The sequence below is a fragment of the Acartia tonsa genome, chromosome 13 (genome assembly GCF_053477335.1).
Source record: "Acartia tonsa isolate MP-2025a chromosome 13, ASM5347733v1, whole genome shotgun sequence".
NCBI lineage: Eukaryota > Metazoa > Arthropoda > Copepoda > Calanoida > Acartiidae > Acartia > Acartia tonsa.
In genome coordinates, this window is record NC_137272.1 from 41,794,948 (window position 1) to 41,813,388 (window position 18,441).

The following is an 18,441-nucleotide window of genomic DNA, read 5'->3' on the forward strand; positions in this document are numbered from 1 at the left end:
TTTTATAAGGACAGGATAGTAATTGATTTTTTTCTTTTAAATTTTTAAAATGAAATTGTTAAACTTTTGTAGAATAAGAAAAACAAGTTGTTTTGCAATATTGATAAAACATCTTTTATTTTTCATTCAATTTAATTATTGGGGAAATCTTCCAAGTTTCAGGGCTTTAAATCTACCAAATTTATTAAAGTATTTTGAAATACTTTGATAAAAATGGGGAAAAAATTATACTCCAATAATCTTCCTTTAAAAATAGTTAATTACCTGAATAAAAAATGAGACAGTGTTTTAAAAAAGCAGTCAATTTTTTGAGGGGAGCTGTCATTTTATAAATAGCATACATAAAACATGAACTTATTTAGTATGCTGTTTTAGAGATTTACGAATACAACTTACAAAAATTATATTTATAAAATAAAAAAATCTTTGCAACATTCTATGAACATCATATCCATTTAAGAAGAAGTTAGGTCAAAACATGTGTATGTCTATGCTTATATGAGCATGAGAGTATAAAATAGGATGTAGCTGAGCTGAATCTTCAGTCCTTCTCCTACCCTCCACCTATCCTTTTCCTTATCTCCTGTTTGTGTGTAGTCTCTCTCTACAGTCTCTATACACTATGCAGTTCCTTCTGGTTTTTACTGGTAAGCATTTATTTAAATAATTGATAATGATGATTAATAATGATTAATATTTAACCTTAGTTTCCCTCACTCGTCTAGTCTGTCTGTATTTTTGTAACAACATAGTATAGATGTATATACAGACAACTACCTCCATTCCTGTTTCAAAGACCTCTTTCGTCTGCTTCTAAATTATTTTCTGCTACTTGGCTGTGTTAATATAAGCGACACCATTGGTTGATTTTCAATGTTACCCAATGGAAAGGTTACACATTGCGGTTGCGATGGAGAGATAAAGTTATTTAACCCTTTCTCCCTCTAGTGTTTTACTCTAATTTTTTAACTATTAGTGTTTTGAGAACATCTCCCTTGTTTAATTCAAATCAATAACATATATATTTGACCATAGTTTCTATGAAAATTAATTTCAAAAAGAGTTCTTTTTTCATTAAAAATAATTTAATATCTACTTTTAGTTGACAAAATTGCCAATGAAAAATGACGTCATAAAATACAGATGACCAATTCTAGGCCAGTATATAATTTACCATTGGTCAATTACAATGTATTCTGGCCTATCATTGGTCATTTGTATTGTATGACGTCATTTTAATTAGACACTATACGCTGTTTCGCCAAAATTAATGCAAAAATTAATAGACACTTAATTAGGTCTAGAAATATTATCGAGTACACTGAGTTTTCAAGTCCAAACTATTAAAACTATTTACTAAAATGAGTTTTAAACCAAACATAACATATTTTGGATATAGTCCCTTTCGTGGCAACGCCCCTTAAGGGGCGATTCTTTAAAATGGCTTTTAATAGGTTGTTTAGGTTAGGTTAGGTTATATTGGGATTAGAGCCCAGGTGATTCCCCGCAGGGTTAGGGAATTGGCCTCGCAGGGTTAGAGCCCCCCCCCCACCCGCAGGGGCTATAAATATGAGACAAGCCACTGCGAATAATACGAAGAATCTCCCCTTAAGGAGCGTTGCCACAAAAGGGACTATACCCCATATTTTTTACATTATGTAATATATTTAGGCTTACTGTCCCTGGCCCTAGGGAGCCTGAGTGATTATCAGTATAGACAACCAGTCCAACAATCCCCATCCCTTGATCCACCTAGTGCCACTAATAGGTAGAGATTATTCTTCACTTGTTAAAAGCGAAGATTTTCTATAATTAGGGTCGGTCCGTCCGTACGTCCGTCCGTAACGGAAAGCTTTTTTTGTTAATTTAGTCATGTTAGAATTGTCCTGTCGGTTTCAAACTTTGTATGATGATTTCTCTGGTAGTTAGGTACGATTTAGAAAGTGTAGCAACTCTATAATCGTTAGCAGAATGTCCGTACGTCCATTTTAAACTTTTTTAACAACAATTTTTATGTGATATAATCGTCCGATTGATCTGATTCTTGGAGTACTGATTCCTATATCAATAAGATACAATATTATAGGCGAAGCATCTCTATAATCTAGTCCTAAAAATGTCAGTATGTCCTTAAACAGTATTCTGTATTTATAAGGTTTTGCAACAAAATTACATCAAAATTTTATCAAGACTTATATATTTATATTTTGTATATTAAGTTCTGACACTCTACAAAAGTTAATGTTCGTCTGTCATACATTTCAGGCTTTGCTTTTATGGATGTTGTCATCCTTGTTTTTAAGATTCCTGAAAACATTCTTTGTAATAAAGTATATTCTTATGAAGTACTTTTTTTTGTAAAAAATCAACAACATTACAAGTCTTCTATTGGGCGATGAGAAGATTTTTCATATTCATATTATGCTATAAATCAAAGTAGTACAGCAGAATATCTATAATTGAAAAATAAATTTTAAAGAAAATGCATTGTTTATGAAAAGAAAAAAAGACAATCACTTAATTAATTTCATATTTTGGGTGTACTTTCTGAAAATGAAAAAACATATAAAAATTTGAACTGTTTCAATGCAAGATGAGTGGTAATTTGCCAATTAGGGCTAATGCTATTTAATCGTTCTTTTTCTAATATTTATTTTTATAAGGGCAGCTACTACATATTTTCATTAGATATGCAAAAAATGTGACAATTTTATTTAGTGGAAACAGTTTGGATTCTTTAGACAGTGCAATTCCTGGTTTACCTGGCATTGACTACCCCATCTATTCCAGGTAGTATTTTTCAAACTTCATAATAGTTCTTTGTCGCATTAAATTATAAACAGCTTTACACAGATATAAATTTACAATTATTCGATGAAAACCAGTTTTTTTAGCCCCGAGATGGCATGGACTAAAAAACTGGTTTTAACTGGATATATTACGATACTAGACATAATTTTTTGTATGGACCGGTTCTAATCTATCAGATATTAATCGGTTTTGAATGAATATAGTAACATGTATCATTTTTGTAAATAGCCTGCTTAAGTTGATTCTATGGGTGATTTTTCTTGGTTGGGTGGTGGAACCCTCCCTAAAAATAATTATAAAACTTCCCTGGATGCGTGAAAAGCTTTACTGTGAAGGAGAATCATATCAGTTCAGTGGTCAGCAAGATCATGGCCTATATAAACACACACACATAGATTACCACTTACTTATTTATAAATAAGGATGCCCTTGGCTGTTAGACTAAGTGTTACAGCATTATTATGTATATTTCATATACAATCAAAATTTGTGTCAAAGATGACTGCAGTGTTTCTAAAATAAACAAATATTCGAATTTTATTATTTTATTCTTATAGTACATTCATCGCTTTTATAAATTGTATTTAGTGTACCACGAACGACATTTCAATGTGATGACAAAGTCAATGGAGGCTTCTATGCTGACCCAGAAGCTGATTGTCAGGTATTTTTCCTCATTCAGATCATTTATCTCATAATTTAAAAAAAAAAATTATTGTCAGAGAATGTAATGCATTAAAGTAGAACACTAGAATGGGAAGTGGTTAAATAACTGTATGTTCCAATCTCAATGACCTTGTACCGACTCTCAATTAAGACTTTTAAAATCAACCAGTAGAGTCTGGAATATAACACAGCCAAGTAGCAGGAAATAATTTGCTAGCGGACAAAAAAGGTCCTTGGAAAAGGAGGTTACGTAGTTATCTGTATATACTTCTAGACTATAGATCTGTTATTAATGGAAATTTATATTTATTTAAAATAAATTATTACCATCATCTATTCTGATATATTTATCAAACTAGGCTTTCCATGTTTGTGCTGGAAATGGGAGAGGTGGTGTTACCAAATACAGTTTCCTTTGCCCTAATGGAACAATTTTCCAGGTGAAAATCCAAACTATAGGGCCCCTGTGTGACTTTTATAACCCCTTTTTTATTGAACCTAAAAAAGGCTAGCATCAAAATAACTTTTTTTGTGTTTTATACGGACGAAAACTGGTAGCTGTGTGTAGTGCCCAAGGAAAATGGGAATAGATGCCACACTTTTTGGCCTACCTATTCTATTGACGTCATAGTAAAGGGAAAGAGAAAGGAAAGGGGAAAACAAACCCCCTAGAAAAGAGATGTGGTAAAGGGTATTTACTGACGTCAATTTCCTGACGTAGGCCAAAATCCTCATTTTGCCAGGGCACTATAGACAGCTAGAGAAAACTGCCCCAAAATATTGTATTAAGAATAGATTCTGAGGCAATAATCTACTACAAAGAAGTAAGGAAAAATATAATGCTAAGGAGATGTGCTATTAGGATTGAGATCTACAGCTGCATCTGCCAAGCTTGATAATGATAAATTTTGTTTAGCAACAATACCTGGTATGTGACTGGTGGTACAATGTGGATTGCTCTATTGCCCAAAATCTTTATTCCAGGTATGATATAAGGATTTTTTCAGCATGTTCACTTAAATTTAGACTAGCGGCTACGTCTCCAGAGGCCTCTTAAGGCACTTGAGAGGGTGGGAGTTGTATTAGATTTAAAAAGAAAAAGTAAAAAGTTATTAGGGAGAGAATACTTTGGTTGGGGGAAATTTTTCTAGGGGTGATTTCTCTTGGGAGGGGGGTGGTACCCTCCCCCAAAATAGTAATAAACCTTTCCAGGACCTATGAGAAGCTGCTCTGTAAAGAAAAAACATATCAGTTCAGCTGTTGACAAGATCCTTTGGTAGAGACAGACAAACATACAAAAATCCTGTTACTTTATTACAAGGATTTTAGATTTGCATAGTTATATTCTTTTCAGGAATGATGAAATAGCAGCAGAACGTGAAGCTTATGGCCGCAGACAAATTGTTGTCACTGAAAGGGTAAGCTCTTGTTATTTCTTGTTCTTTTGCTTCATTTATCTACAAGTTGATTCACCACTAACCTCTGAGAGTTTTGTCAAAATAGATGGTGTTGGGTTTACCCCATGTTTATATTGATTAGAAAATAAAATTTTCTTTTAATTTGAGAAACAATTGTTTTTAGCCATTTAAAGGATCTTTTTTTGCCATTAGGAGACACATACCTCATACTATTTTATGAATAAAATGTCCAAAAATTCAAACAGCCAAAATATAACTTGTGTGTAGGTTACCCTGCCACCTACCACAAGATCTCCTCCTCCCCCTCCATCTCCCACTCCAACTCCTTTCCAGAACATCCAACTGTCCAGTGGGGTATCCATTCCCAGAAGATCACAAAATATCCAGCTGGGTAACAATATCTCCATTCCCAGGTAATTATTTTTCTTGATGCAAATAAGAAACTGTGTATAGTGTCCAATATAAAAAAATGAAGTCATCCAATACAAATGACCATTGAGAGGCCAGGATACAATTTATTATTGGACACTTATAATGTATACTGTTTAGCCTTACAAAGTGTTAAAAAAAATCAGCCATGTAACGTCATCAAAATACATATAAATAAATCTCTTTTTCACGGGTTTCCTTTCCCACTCCTCCTTATATCCCTTTTTTATGACGTCACACGGCTGATCTTTTGAGATACTTTGTAAAGCTTCTATACTGGCCTATCATTGGTCAATTACAATGTATACTGGCCTCTCCTTGGTCATTTGTATTGTATGATGTAATTTTTTTTGGACGCTAAATGCTTTTTCTGCAAATTAAAACTATCACAAATCTTTAAATGTTTAGAAAAGCCAGTCAAACTCTCCAACGAAGCGACACCCTATCCCCATCCTTTGCCTTGCCCAGAGTTCAGACTCCTCCGGAACCTATTCTGCTCCAGCAACAACAGCAACAATCACTTGATGTAAACAGTGTCAACGATAACCTATTTGTTGGACCCGTCAATCAGAATACAAATGCCAACAACATAAATGTAGGAGAGTTGCAATTTGGCAGCAGAAGTGGTGAGTTGTCAGTACTACCTGTGTCTTCAAACAGCCAGTTTCAGAGTGAAGTAAACAAGCTAGGAGATGATGCTAATATTCCTAGATTTACAACTCAATTTGAGGTATTAGATTTTTGAATTTTCCCCCCTTAATTTGGTGACTTACAATATTCCTGGAACATACCAATATTACCTAAATTATTTCATATATTTTGTATATTGAAGTTATTACAAAATTTCATTAGAATCTACATTTCTATTGTCATGGTGAAATTAACAATAAACCAAATCCTATAAAATGTCTTAGGCTATCCTAGAGTTTTCTAAGCCTTAAATTTTACTTTATATCTATATAAGGCTAAAGAAACCTTAGTTAGCGTATTAAAATTTATTTTGTGCCACTATTTAAATTTTTGTAGGCTGAAGCCTCAGCTCCTGGTGTTATGTTTGCAACACCTGATTCAAGATACTTTTTTACGGCTCCTTCAACAGGCTACATTTATCCTGCTCCCACCACATTTACTAGGTATGTAAATAGAATTGTAATCAATCCCATGTATTATAGAAAACTTCTCCAGATCTTAAAATTTGATACTATCCTTATAATATAGTAACATATATCTGTTTGTCTGTCTGTGTGTTAGTTTGTATGTACCAAAGGATCTCGCTAACCGCTGAACTGATCGGGTTCTCCTTGACAGGGTAGCTTCTCATAGGTCCCGGGAAGGTTTATAACTATTTTGGTGGAGTGTGCCATCACCCTCCCAAGAGAAATCACAAAAAAATCTAATTTTTTTACTTAGAGACTTGAACGCAACATAGAAATGTTGTGTATTATTTAAAATAACACTAGAGGCCTCTAGGGGCGTAGCCGCTAGTACATAATATTGTATTAATATGGCTTAAAATCAAATCGGTTACATAGCCACACTGGAAAAGCTGTTTTTTAGATACTTGATTATTAGAATATATGCATTAAATTGAGTGATTATTGCCCTAAGAAAATATCTCCAAATTTATTTTAAATACTGCTTAAATATTTATCAAAAACTAAGGTTCATAAAAGTGTCATCCAATAAACAACAATTTCTGTTGTTGTATGTATTAAGGACCTTGCCAGGTGTTAAAATTTATTAGGTTATTTCAAGTCATTTTGTTGTTTTAGGTTCCGAAGTATGGGAAGAAAGTCTGTTGCAAGAAAAATAGTAAATAATTTATAACCACATACCTACCTTATTTACCTTTATTGACCAAAATAATTAACTTTAAAACCTTCATATCATAACAATGTTATCTTAATACTGAAACTATTTATTTTTACCATATTCCATAATAGTTATCCTTAGTTACCTTATCCTAATAGTAATCTTTTTTTATTCATAATATAAATATTGTCTTAAAAACTAACATTTGCTTACTAACCTAATGCAATATGGAAAAACAATATTTCCTTTTCATTAGGTACCTAATCCTACCTATAATTGCATCTAATAATCTAACAAACCAAAAAAGTTCAGCATGTATTTCATAATAAAAAATCGGAGGCAGTTGATTTAATTTAGAAACAAATATATTAAATTGTAGATTTTGAAAAAAAAGTATTTTGCTATCTTTCTACAATTTTATATATCTTTAACCTTTTTTGTTGCCACTAACATATACCATGTAATGATTATATTTTCATAAATGAATATTTGATAAATACAGATATTTGCAAAAATGTTAAAAATCTTTTAATTTATTATCATCTAGGGGCTTTGAAATTGAAATGGAAGGATGAGCAGAAAAAAAGCTTAAAATAATACCAAGACTTGAATCGCAAAATAAAATAGCCCAAAACCTTTCCAAGGCATATGTGAAGCTTCAGAAAAATGAATATCTACTTTATATAATAGGATTGTAGACAGCTTCATTATTAAACACTTTGACTTTATTATAGCATTCAACAAAGAAATATACAAATTTCCTTTCTTTTGTTATTTTAAATATGAGTTTAAAATACCTATTTCAACAAAATATATTGTAGGTCTAATACACCTATTTAACACATTTCTCCATCTTATTTTTCCTTTTTGTTTCTCCAAGAATAAGGGATAATTAAATATTTTTCCTGTTCAAGATTTTGAATTTTGGAATTCTGATTCCTAGGACAACAAAGAACAATGTTACAAGCGAAGCATCTCTATTATAAAGTCCTAATAATGTAAATATGTCCCTGAACAGTATCCTGTATTTAAACAGTCTTGCAGCATATTTATTTACAATTTTGTTTAAACTTCTGCTTATTCAGTTATGACACAATACAAGAGTTAATGTTGGTTTGTCATACCTTTTCAGAGCTTCGCCTATATGGATGTTGTCATTCTTGTTATTTAAAAAATTGGAGTTGATCATTTATTTCCTAGTTTAACTTACAGATATGGGATGAATTCACAATTATAGTAAAACATTCTAGGGCGAAAGGGTTAAATAACTGACTCTCAAAATCAACCAATGGTGTTGGTGATATTTACACAGCCAAGAAACAGAAAAAAACAATTTGGTAGCAGACGAAAAAGGTCAATGAGAAAGGGAGGGATGTAGTCATCTGTATATACATCTATATTATAAATCTGTTAATTCACATAAAACTAGGTTTTTCTAGGGATGGAATTGCCATTTCTTTTCAAATCCCAAAAAGATATCCTTATACTCCCGGGGCTCTATGTGTAATTTAGTTAAATTTAGTGGTTCATTTTGTTGGCTAAAATTAGAGGCCTGGGAATTGTAACATTTGTTCAACAATGCTTAGCACAACTCAATATTTGGTAGACAAGAAAAAAAGAAAAAAAGTAAAAATGTTAATTTTTTAAAAGCGAAGCTTTTCCTTATTTAGGGTTGGTCCGTCTGTCTGTCCGTAACGGATGGCTTTTTTTCGTTAATTTAGGCATGTTTGTCCTATCGATTTCAAACTTTGCATGGTGATTCCTGTAGTAGTTAGGTACGATTTAGAAAGCGTAGCAACTCTATAATCGTGACCAGAATGTCCGTACGTCCATTTTAAACATGATAACATCCATAAGAAGCGAAGCAAAAATCATGGAATGGACAACCGAGAAAGTAAGTTATAGAGCAGATGTTCAATTGTCATAACAAAGATAATAAAGAGAGAGAATATGCAAAACTCAAAGATAATCACAAAACCTTTAAAAAATGATAATTTACCCATAAAGATATATTTTTTTTTATTTTCAAATGAACAATATATGTTTTATGCCCTTATCTTAGTCTTTTAATACAACTTAAAATAAATTGTTTTTTTTAGTTTAACTGATGGAAAAATTTAAAACAATGTTTTATTTTGTTCAGGTCCCTAACCCTGTTCCTGCCAAATACCCCCTAGCTTGCTTGGCTTTAACTTTCCAATTAGCAGAAATCAATAGAAGATAAACTATACCTGAAACTAGGATGGGTATAGAGTAACTAAAATTTTTCAGCAAAATATATTGTTTGAGATAAGATTTCTAGGATAAGTTGGCTTATGATTTCGAATTTAGATCCAGTTTATAATAAAAGACGAAATAACTTGATTTTTAAATGTGTAGCCGTTGCCGTTGCCGCTGCCGCTGCCATTAGTACAGCCACTAACCTAATAGCGATCTTTAAATAAAATTGACTATGCGTTGCCACGGCTACATGCAACCTTAAAATCACAACCAATTTTTGAATTTTTAGTAAAAAATGAAGAAAAAATAATAATAATATGTAAAAAATTCAAACATTTAAAACTTTTTTTCCCTATATTTTGCACTTTTATTACTTGCAATCTCATTTTTTTGTAGGTAAGATGGAGAGCTGTGACTTCATGACTTTTTAAGTTTAGCAATTATACGTCGGCAAGAGTTGATTTTATTAGGATATCTGGTCTGTGTCGGTCATGGTGACCAGTCAAAGTCAGTTAGGTAGCACCAAAATTAGAAAAAAATCTAAATAAATCTTAATTTCTACATTATGAGACCTGTAATTTTTTTTTTGGTAAATCCTCAAGCAACAATAAACAGATACAATATTAATTGGCCCCGCCAACCGCCGTTTTACCGCCGTAACCGCCGAAAATGGCGGTTTCTGTTATTTGCCGTTTTTCGGCAATGATCAGAAAAAGTATTTTTTTTGGTATGAAAATAAAAGTTCGTCCTAAAATTTGGTTATCCTAGCTGCAAAATTGGCCGCTCTACATCTGTTTTAAAGTTTAGCGGCTAAGGAGCGGTCTGACCGCTATGACTAGAAAAAGTAATTTTCTCTAACAATACACATGAACCAACAGAAAAAATTTTTACGTCTGTAACAGGAGCTGAGATAGAGCCCCCCCCCCCCCCCTCCATCTGATAAGGTGGTGGTGGGAATTGAGGCCCGATCTGTAAGGGTTAAAGCCATACTTATAGAGATAAAGATAAGAACAGAAAGTAAAATGTTTTGTGTATCAATCACTTTGAAATCATGCTTTGATATACCCATACTTAAACATAATTTTATTATGCATTATTAAATCTTGCTATAATATACCCATACCTATACCAATATACAGATAAAGATAGTCACAACAAATTAAAAATAATTTTGATAAGCATTATTAAATCTTGCAATGATATACCCATACCTGTAACAATATACAGATAAAGATAATCATAACAAATTAAACATAATTTTGTTAAGCATTTTAAAATCTTGCTATGATATACCCATACCTATACCAATATACAGATAAAGATAATCTCAACAAATTAAACATAATTTTGTTAAGCATTATTAAATCTTGCTATATTATACCCATACCTATACCAATATACAGATAAAGATAATCTCAACAAATTAAACATAATTTTGTTAAGCATTATTAAATCTTGCTATATTATACGTATACCTGTAACAATATACAGATAAAGATAATCTCAACAAATTAAACATAATTTTGTTAAGCATTATTAAATCTTGCTATGATATACCCATACCTATACCAATATACAGATAGAGATAATCACAACAAATTATACATAATTTTACAACAGCTTTATTAAATCTTGCTATGATATACCCATACCTATACCAATATACAGATAAAGATAATCTCAACAAATTAAACATAATTAACAACTTTATTAAATCTTGCAATGATATACCCATACCTGTAACAATATACAGATAAAGATAATCTCAACAAATTAAACATAATTTTGTTAAGCATTATTAAATCTTGCTATATTATACCCATACCTATACCAATATACAGATAAAGATAATCTCAACAAATTAAACATAATTTTGTTAAGCATTTTAAAATCTTGCTATGATATACCCATACCTATACCAATATACAGATAGAGATAATCACAACAAATTAAACATAATTTTGTTAAGCATTATTAAATCTTGCTATATTATACCCATACCTATACCAATATACAGATAGAGATAATCACAACAAATTAAACATAATTTTGTTAAGAATATTGCTGTGTTATACCCATACCTATACCAATATACAGATAAAGATAAACAGAACAAATCTCTCTAACCAAAGTATTGGCTGTCTATCAACTATAACATATCCTGTTGAATTTGGAGAGATTATATTGACATACAATTTCATATACTAGTAAAATCAAGAATGACAACGTGCTCAAACATATTAAAGATATTAACAAAGTATTTTAAATCCAGGGAAGGTTTTCAACTATTTTGGGGGAAAGTACCACCACCCTCCCAAGTGAGAATACGTCCCTAGGAAAAATTCCCCCCGCGTTTCATAAAATTTTAAAAACAAATCTTTTTAAAGCAAGTAAAAAATTTAACTGTTGACTTCCCTTCCCCACCTTTCGATCCCTTGAGACCCCTAGGGGCAAATCTGCTAGAGTAGAGTTTGCTCAATTTATGATAATCTAATACTAACTAACCAAAAATCTTACTATATACTAGTTATGCTCCTAGAGGCCTCTGGGAACACTTGAGTAAAGGGGGGAAGTGTATGATCCTTATTTCTTTATTTAAACTTTGGGAAGAGAAAGCTAAATAAATTTTAGAGGAGTTTTTTTTCTAGGGACTTTTTCTTTTGGATGAAAAATGTTAACCCTCTCATAAAATGGATGTAAACCTTCCCTGACTAATGATAACCTTCATTGTAAAGGAAAATCATATCAGTTCAGCGATTAGTAAGATCATTGTCTGCACACACAGACATTCTGATACTTTTATATCAGGATAAATTTGAATATTCTTGTAATTTAATAATATGATGAAGATAAACACAAGAATATATTAAATTAAACTCCCCGGAGCCAGTTCTATATATCTTTCCATTGGATATAAATTATATTCATATTCTGAAACATTTAGATTTTAAATATTTATTGATATATTTAATAATAACATAATAGTTTTTTATCGCAATTTTTATTTTAATATTTGTGGAAAGTTGTCTTTGTATGACTTTTTACCATGGAAAAGTATTTAATTAGGAAAGTTGCAAGAATAGTTTTTCTTCAGTTAATATATCCCTGTTCTCTGCAAGAAAGCCAGAGTATTTAATTAAGAAGGTTACAAGAATAGTTTTTCTTCAGTTAATATATCCCTGTTCTCTGCAAGAAAGCCAGAGTATTTAATTAAGAAGGTTGCAAGAATAGCTTTTCTTTAGTTAATATATCCCTCTCCCCTTCTAGTAAGCCAGAATATTTAATTAAGGAGGTTGCAAGAATAGTTTTTCTTCAGTTAATATATCCATGTCCCCCGCTAGTAGACCAGAGTATTTAATTAAGAAGGTTACAAGAATAGTTTTTCTTTAGTTAATATATCCATGTCCCCCGCTAGTAAGCCAGAGTATTTAATTAAGAGGGTTGTAAAGATAGTTTTTCTTCAGTAAATATATCCATTTCCCCCGCTAGTAAGCCATAGTATTTAATTAAGAAGGTTGCCAAAATCTAGTCTCCGATAAATCCTTTTATTACACACATCTAATAATCAACCCAGAGAGAACAAGGACGATAAAGTAAATAATAGAATAATAGATATTTAGGGCAGCTGAAAAATACTCAAAAAATAGTCTTTATAAATATCATAGACGTATTTTCACAATGGCTATTGATAGGTTAGATTAGGTAAGGTTAGGTTAGGTGCACTACTGGGTTAGGCAATTGTCCCGCAGGGGCTAGAAATAAGAGAAAAGCTACTTTAAAAATACATAAAAACGCCCATAAAGATTCGTTGCCATGAAAGGGACTATAGCCCGATAAAGCATAGCAAATAGGCCAAATGCAATAAAATATCCTATTTTTAAGATAAAAATAAATAGTTCTAGCCATGATTAAAACACATGTATAGTTTAGAAGTAAAACACTTAACTTTTTTATATCAAGATAATTGTCTAATATATTATCATTAAAAAGTATATAACTTTTTTGGTATAAGCCTTGATATAAAGTTTTTGATGTATAATATGTGTACTTTCAAGATTTATTTGAATCTACATTTTCCATGAACTTTAACATCTAGAACAGGCTGACGCGGTCCCTTTCGATTGGGACCACCACGGTGAAATATGCTATGGGACCGCGTGGGGCAAGCGTCACAGAAAAGAAAGAGGATAAAATGCCACAGAATGGAAAAAAAACAGTTACAGGCATAGGCATCAGCATAGGCCTAGTCAAAACCCAAGCCAGCCTGTATCAGTGCAAAAACAGGGTCTAGTCAAAATTTACAATTTCTTGAAACCCCACCCACCCCACTTTGAGGGGCTGTGGCTGAAAATTTTCACATCAGGGGGGGGGTCAATTTCTTTACACCCCCAAAACCGGCATTGCCAGCCGGTTCCACGGATGTGCCGGTCAGGCCTGTCGGCCTGCCGGTTCGGCCGTGGCCGGCCGTCAAAGTACGGCCGAAAACGGCGTTTTTTGACGGTTTTCGGCCGATTTTGACCCAGAGCTTGATCTTTAAATCATTTTAGTGGTGATTTGGATCGGGGCGCGCCAAACTTTCAGCCAATCACAGCGCTGCATTTTCAAAATGCAGCGCTGTGATTGGCTGAAATTTTGGCGCGTCTCGATTTGAATCGCCACTAAAATGATTTAAAGATCAAGCTCAGGTCACTTTGAACGGCCGTCACGGCCAGGATATGTGGGGGAAAAAAATTGTGCAAAATAGCAATGAAGGCCCATGGCCCATAGAATCCAGGGATATGTGTCCCAAGTCGGTCGGCCGACCGGCCTAGCCGCACCAGCCCGCCGAAAATCCGCAAAAACAGCGATTTTTGACGATTTTCGCGACCTTTGACGGCCGCTGCCGGCCAAACGGCCGGGCCGACCGCCTCCGGCCGCACATCCCCTGAACCGGCTTGGGATGGACTACAAAAAACCTGGAATACATGTGGCTGCGCCACAAACACACACCGCGCTACGCGCGAAAAACACGTCAAAAAATGGCCATTTTTTGGATGCACTAACTTTGCCGCCAATTAAAGGCCGGAAGACGGCCGGCAATTGCCTCCGGCAACACTAAATGATAGTTAGAGCTGGCCATTGTGGTTCTGTAGGTACCTTCAGATTTTTTCTCCCCCTACTGGGAGGCCCACAGTGGCCAATACGGCAGACCTCCTAAAATTTTTTTTGAAGTGCTCTAACTTTTCCGCCAATTGGGGGAAAATGTTGGGTCATGATTTTTCGTGAGGCCATCCGGCCATATTTTCAGGGTTTCAAAGGAAATTAATGTAACTTGAAAAACCTACGCGTTATTAACGATCAAAAAATGAGAGGATAATTTGTGCAAAACGTGAAATGGAGACTTTTTTTCCGCAATTTTCAACTTTGCGCGCGCGCTGCGCGCGCGTTTTTGCTCCGATTTTCGAAATTCCAATTGTCCCACCTCCGTACGGCATTCAAGAATCCATAGCAATTTTCCTTTTTGAAATCGGCCTCCGGCCGCCCCCCTGCGGGGGGGGGTTCAACCGCCACCCCCCCATTTTTGAGACACTTGCAAAAAAATTTTTTTTCCTTGAACTTCATGCGGCTAACTTGGTAAAATTATTTCATAATTCGTTACACTCTTATTCCATATTTCACCATCATCTAGAAGTTGTTATTTCGTCCTATTTTGTTCGGACGACACGGTGAAATATGCTGATACAGGCTGATGCCTTGGGACCGGGTGGGGCAAGCGTCAGGGAATGGGGCAAGCGTCAAAGAGAAAGGAAAAAGAGAAAGGAAAAAGAGAAAGGAAAAAGAGAAAGGAAAAAGAGAAAAGAAAAAGAGAAAGGAACAAGAGAAAGGAATAGGATAAAATGCAACAGAAACAGAAAACAAACAGTTACAGGCAAAGGCATCAGCATTGGCTTAGTCAACAACCCAAGGCGTCAGCCTGTACCAGTGCAAAAACAGGGTCTAACCATAAAAAAACATGAAAACATGAAAATATTTACAAAGTAATAATCATTAAAATCAAAAAAAAACATGAATGCATTTACAAAGTAGTAATAATCATTAAAATCAAGAAGACATGAATGCATTTACAAAGTAATAATCATTGGAATGAAGAAAACATGAATGCATTTACAAAGTAATAATCATTACAGAAAAGTTACAATTTCTTGAAACCCCACCCCACTTTGAGGGGCTGTGGCCGAAAATTTTCACATCAGGGGGGGGTCAATATTTTTACATCCCCAAAACTGGCATTGCCAGCCGGTTTCACGGATGTGCCGGTCAGGCCTGTCGGCCTGCCGGTTCGGCCGTGGCCGGCCGTCAAAGTACGGCCGAAAACGGCGTTTTTAGACGGCCTTTGGCCGATTTTGACCCAGGTCACTTTGAACGGCCGTCCCGGCCAGGATATGTGGGGGAAAAAAATTGTGCAAAATAGCAATGAAGGCCCATGGCCCATAGAATCCAGGGATATGTGTCCCAAGTCGGTCGGCCGACCGGCCTGGCCGCACCGGCCCGCCGAAAATCCGCAAAAACAGCGTTTTTTGACGATTTTCGCGACCTTTGACGGCCGCTGCCGGCCAAACGGCCGGGCCGACCGCCTCCGGCCGCACATCTGCTGAACCGGCTTGGGATGGACTACAAAAAACTTGGAATACACGTGGCTGCGCCACAAACACACGCCGCGCTACGCGCGAAAAACATGTAAAAAAATGGCCATTTTTTGGATGCGCTAACTTTGCCGCCAATTTAAGGCCGGAAGACGGCCGGCAATTGCCTCCGGCAACACTAAATGATAGTTAGAGCCGGCCATTGTGGTTCTGTGGGTACCTTCAGATTTTTTTTCCCCCCACCGGGAGGCCCACAGTGGCCAATACGCCAGGCCTCCTAAAAAAAAATTTGAAGTGCTCTAACTTTTCCGCCAATGGGGGGAAAATGTTGGGGCATGATTTTTTGCGATGCCCTCCGGCCATATTTTCAGGGTTTCCAAGGAATTTTCTCCAACTTGAAAAACCTGCGCGTTATTAACGATCAAAAAATCAATGGATAATTTGACAAAATTTTCAAGTTGGAGGTTCTGAAACCCTATTTTTCAACTTTGCGCGCGCGCTGCGCGCGCGTTTTTGGTCCGATTTTCAAAATTCCAATTGTCTCTGTTCCGGATGGCATTCAAGAATCCATAGCAATTTTCCTTTTCAAAATCGGCCTTCGGCCGCCACCCTGCGGGTGGGGGTGAGACCGCCGGACCCCCCATTTTGACCCCCTATACAAAAATTTTTTTTTTTCCTTGAACTTCACATGATCAGGATCTTGGTAAAATTATTCCATTTCATTCCATATTTCACCATCATTTACAAATATATTGAATTATAGAGAAGCTTTACTACTTAAAATATCTAAAAGTAAAGTAGGAAGAACTATAATTTGCCACAAAATTTGATCATGTTGCCAAATTTTCTGGCAATGGTCAAAACTAATCTTAGATTTTATTAGAAAAGAACCTTTACAGTCCTTTTTATTGCCTCTTTCAAATTTTATATGAAGCTAGCGGCTGCGCCCCTAACATCTAAAGAAACTGTTTTCAAAGGATGGAGAGTTAAATTTATTATCAAAATAGCCTAAAACCTATAAGCACTAGGTAATCCCTGGAAAGTAAAATCAAATCTCTACAGCAGTTAGCGAGATCATTTCATCCGCAAACGCAGAAACACATACTTCTAGATTTAAAAAGTATGCTTTTGTATAATTAAACTGAAGTAGAATAGAAATATTAAATGTAAATTATTCTTGAAACCGCAATATTTCTCGCAATTAAACACATAAGTTGCAAATTTATGAGTCCCTTATGGAATATGATCAAAACAACCAAATTAGAAACAGCTAATTGTGTCTTATAAAAAATGACGTCATACAATACAGATGACCAATGATAGGAGAATAGGAGATAGGGGAGAATCAATCAAATTTTAAGTTTAATTTTTTTAAAGTAAAATTTTGGATTTTGGTACCCTCCACCAAAAAGTTATGAACATTTCCAAATCCTAGTACATATGTGAGACAACATTGTAAATGAGAACCAAAGATGCTGTGAGAATTGGTGCAAAAAATATGAAGTAACAAAAAAAATTAGCCAATGAGAGGCCGTTATTGACCAATGGCGGCCACTACCATTGACGACATTGGTCAATAACGGCCTCTCATTGGCTAATTTTTTTTGTTACGTCATATTTTTTGCACCAATTCTCACAGCATCAGAACCAAATCGGTTTAGTGGTCGGCGAGATCCTTAGGTACAGACAGATAGACATCTTGTTACTTTAAGGATAAAGCCAAATTTATTTTTACTTTATTCTATAATACATTTTAAAAGCTTTATTATTTTACTAGCGACTACGCCCCCTAGAAGCCTCTGGGGGCACTTAAGGTAAGAGGGGGGAAAGTAGACCTCATCCCATTTAAAATTTGAGTTTTAAAAGAGTTAAATAAAAAAAGAAATTTGGGGTTGGGGTTGGGGGTGAAGACACCCTCCCCAAAAATAGTTTAAAACCTTCCCAGGACCTATAAGAAGCTTCACTGTAAAGGAGAACAATATCGGTTCAGCGGTTAGCGAGATCCTTCGGGACAGACAAAAAACGCTTACTACTTTATATAATAGGATAGTTCAACTTTTGTCGTATGCGGTCTTATTAATTCCTAGTAAATCTTAAAATTACAGTTGGCTAAACTCAAAATTTGTAACATATAATAAACATTTCAATAGAATATGTATGTATGTTTTGCGCATTAAAAAGTTGGCAAAAAATTCGCAAAAAGATTTTTTAATTCAATTTGAAAATTTGAAACTACAATACAAATCTGGTTAGAGATATCAAGTAACACATGTACAAACAGCCAATTGTTTATTTACATTTTTTATAAAGAAAATATTTACTTTATTGCAAAGACACTTTTTAACTGTTATAATACTGTTTATAATTAATGAAATAGGGAGGGGGGAATAACCATAATTCCTAATTCTATTCAGTTCAGATCCTGAAACTTCATTCAAGAAAATATCTAACCAAAATTTGCC

At 34.4% G+C, this 18,441-nt stretch overlaps 2 protein-coding genes across 3 annotated transcripts in view; both read left to right on the forward strand.

Moving 5' to 3' along the window:
• The window catches only part of LOC145304577 (sestrin homolog), a 394,235-nt gene that overhangs the window by 38,532 nt on the left and 337,262 nt on the right, over window positions 1-18,441 (forward strand). The window lies entirely within an intron of this gene.
• On the forward strand, window positions 518-7,660 carry LOC145303758 (uncharacterized). The gene is made up of 11 exons (XM_080145367.1): window positions 518-647; window positions 1,672-1,768; window positions 2,719-2,790; window positions 3,400-3,475; window positions 3,837-3,917; window positions 4,394-4,461; window positions 4,832-4,895; window positions 5,163-5,308; window positions 5,733-6,054; window positions 6,351-6,457; window positions 7,097-7,660. Exons 1-11 carry the CDS (start codon window positions 623-625, stop codon window positions 7,149-7,151), a joined length of 1,113 nt encoding a protein of 370 aa, XP_080001493.1. The 5' UTR covers window positions 518-622; the 3' UTR covers window positions 7,152-7,660.

Bases quoted from the DNA above. Each gene is read 5' to 3' on its own strand.
- LOC145303758 (XM_080145367.1), top strand. From the start codon at position 623: ATGCAGTTCCTTCTGGTTTTTACTG. The intron at 4,896-5,162 runs GTAAGCTCTTGT...ACTTGTGTGTAG, and splicing joins AAATTGTTGTCACTGAAAGG to GTTACCCTGCCACCTACCAC. The intron at 5,309-5,732 runs GTAATTATTTTT...TTAAATGTTTAG, and splicing joins AACAATATCTCCATTCCCAG to AAAAGCCAGTCAAACTCTCC.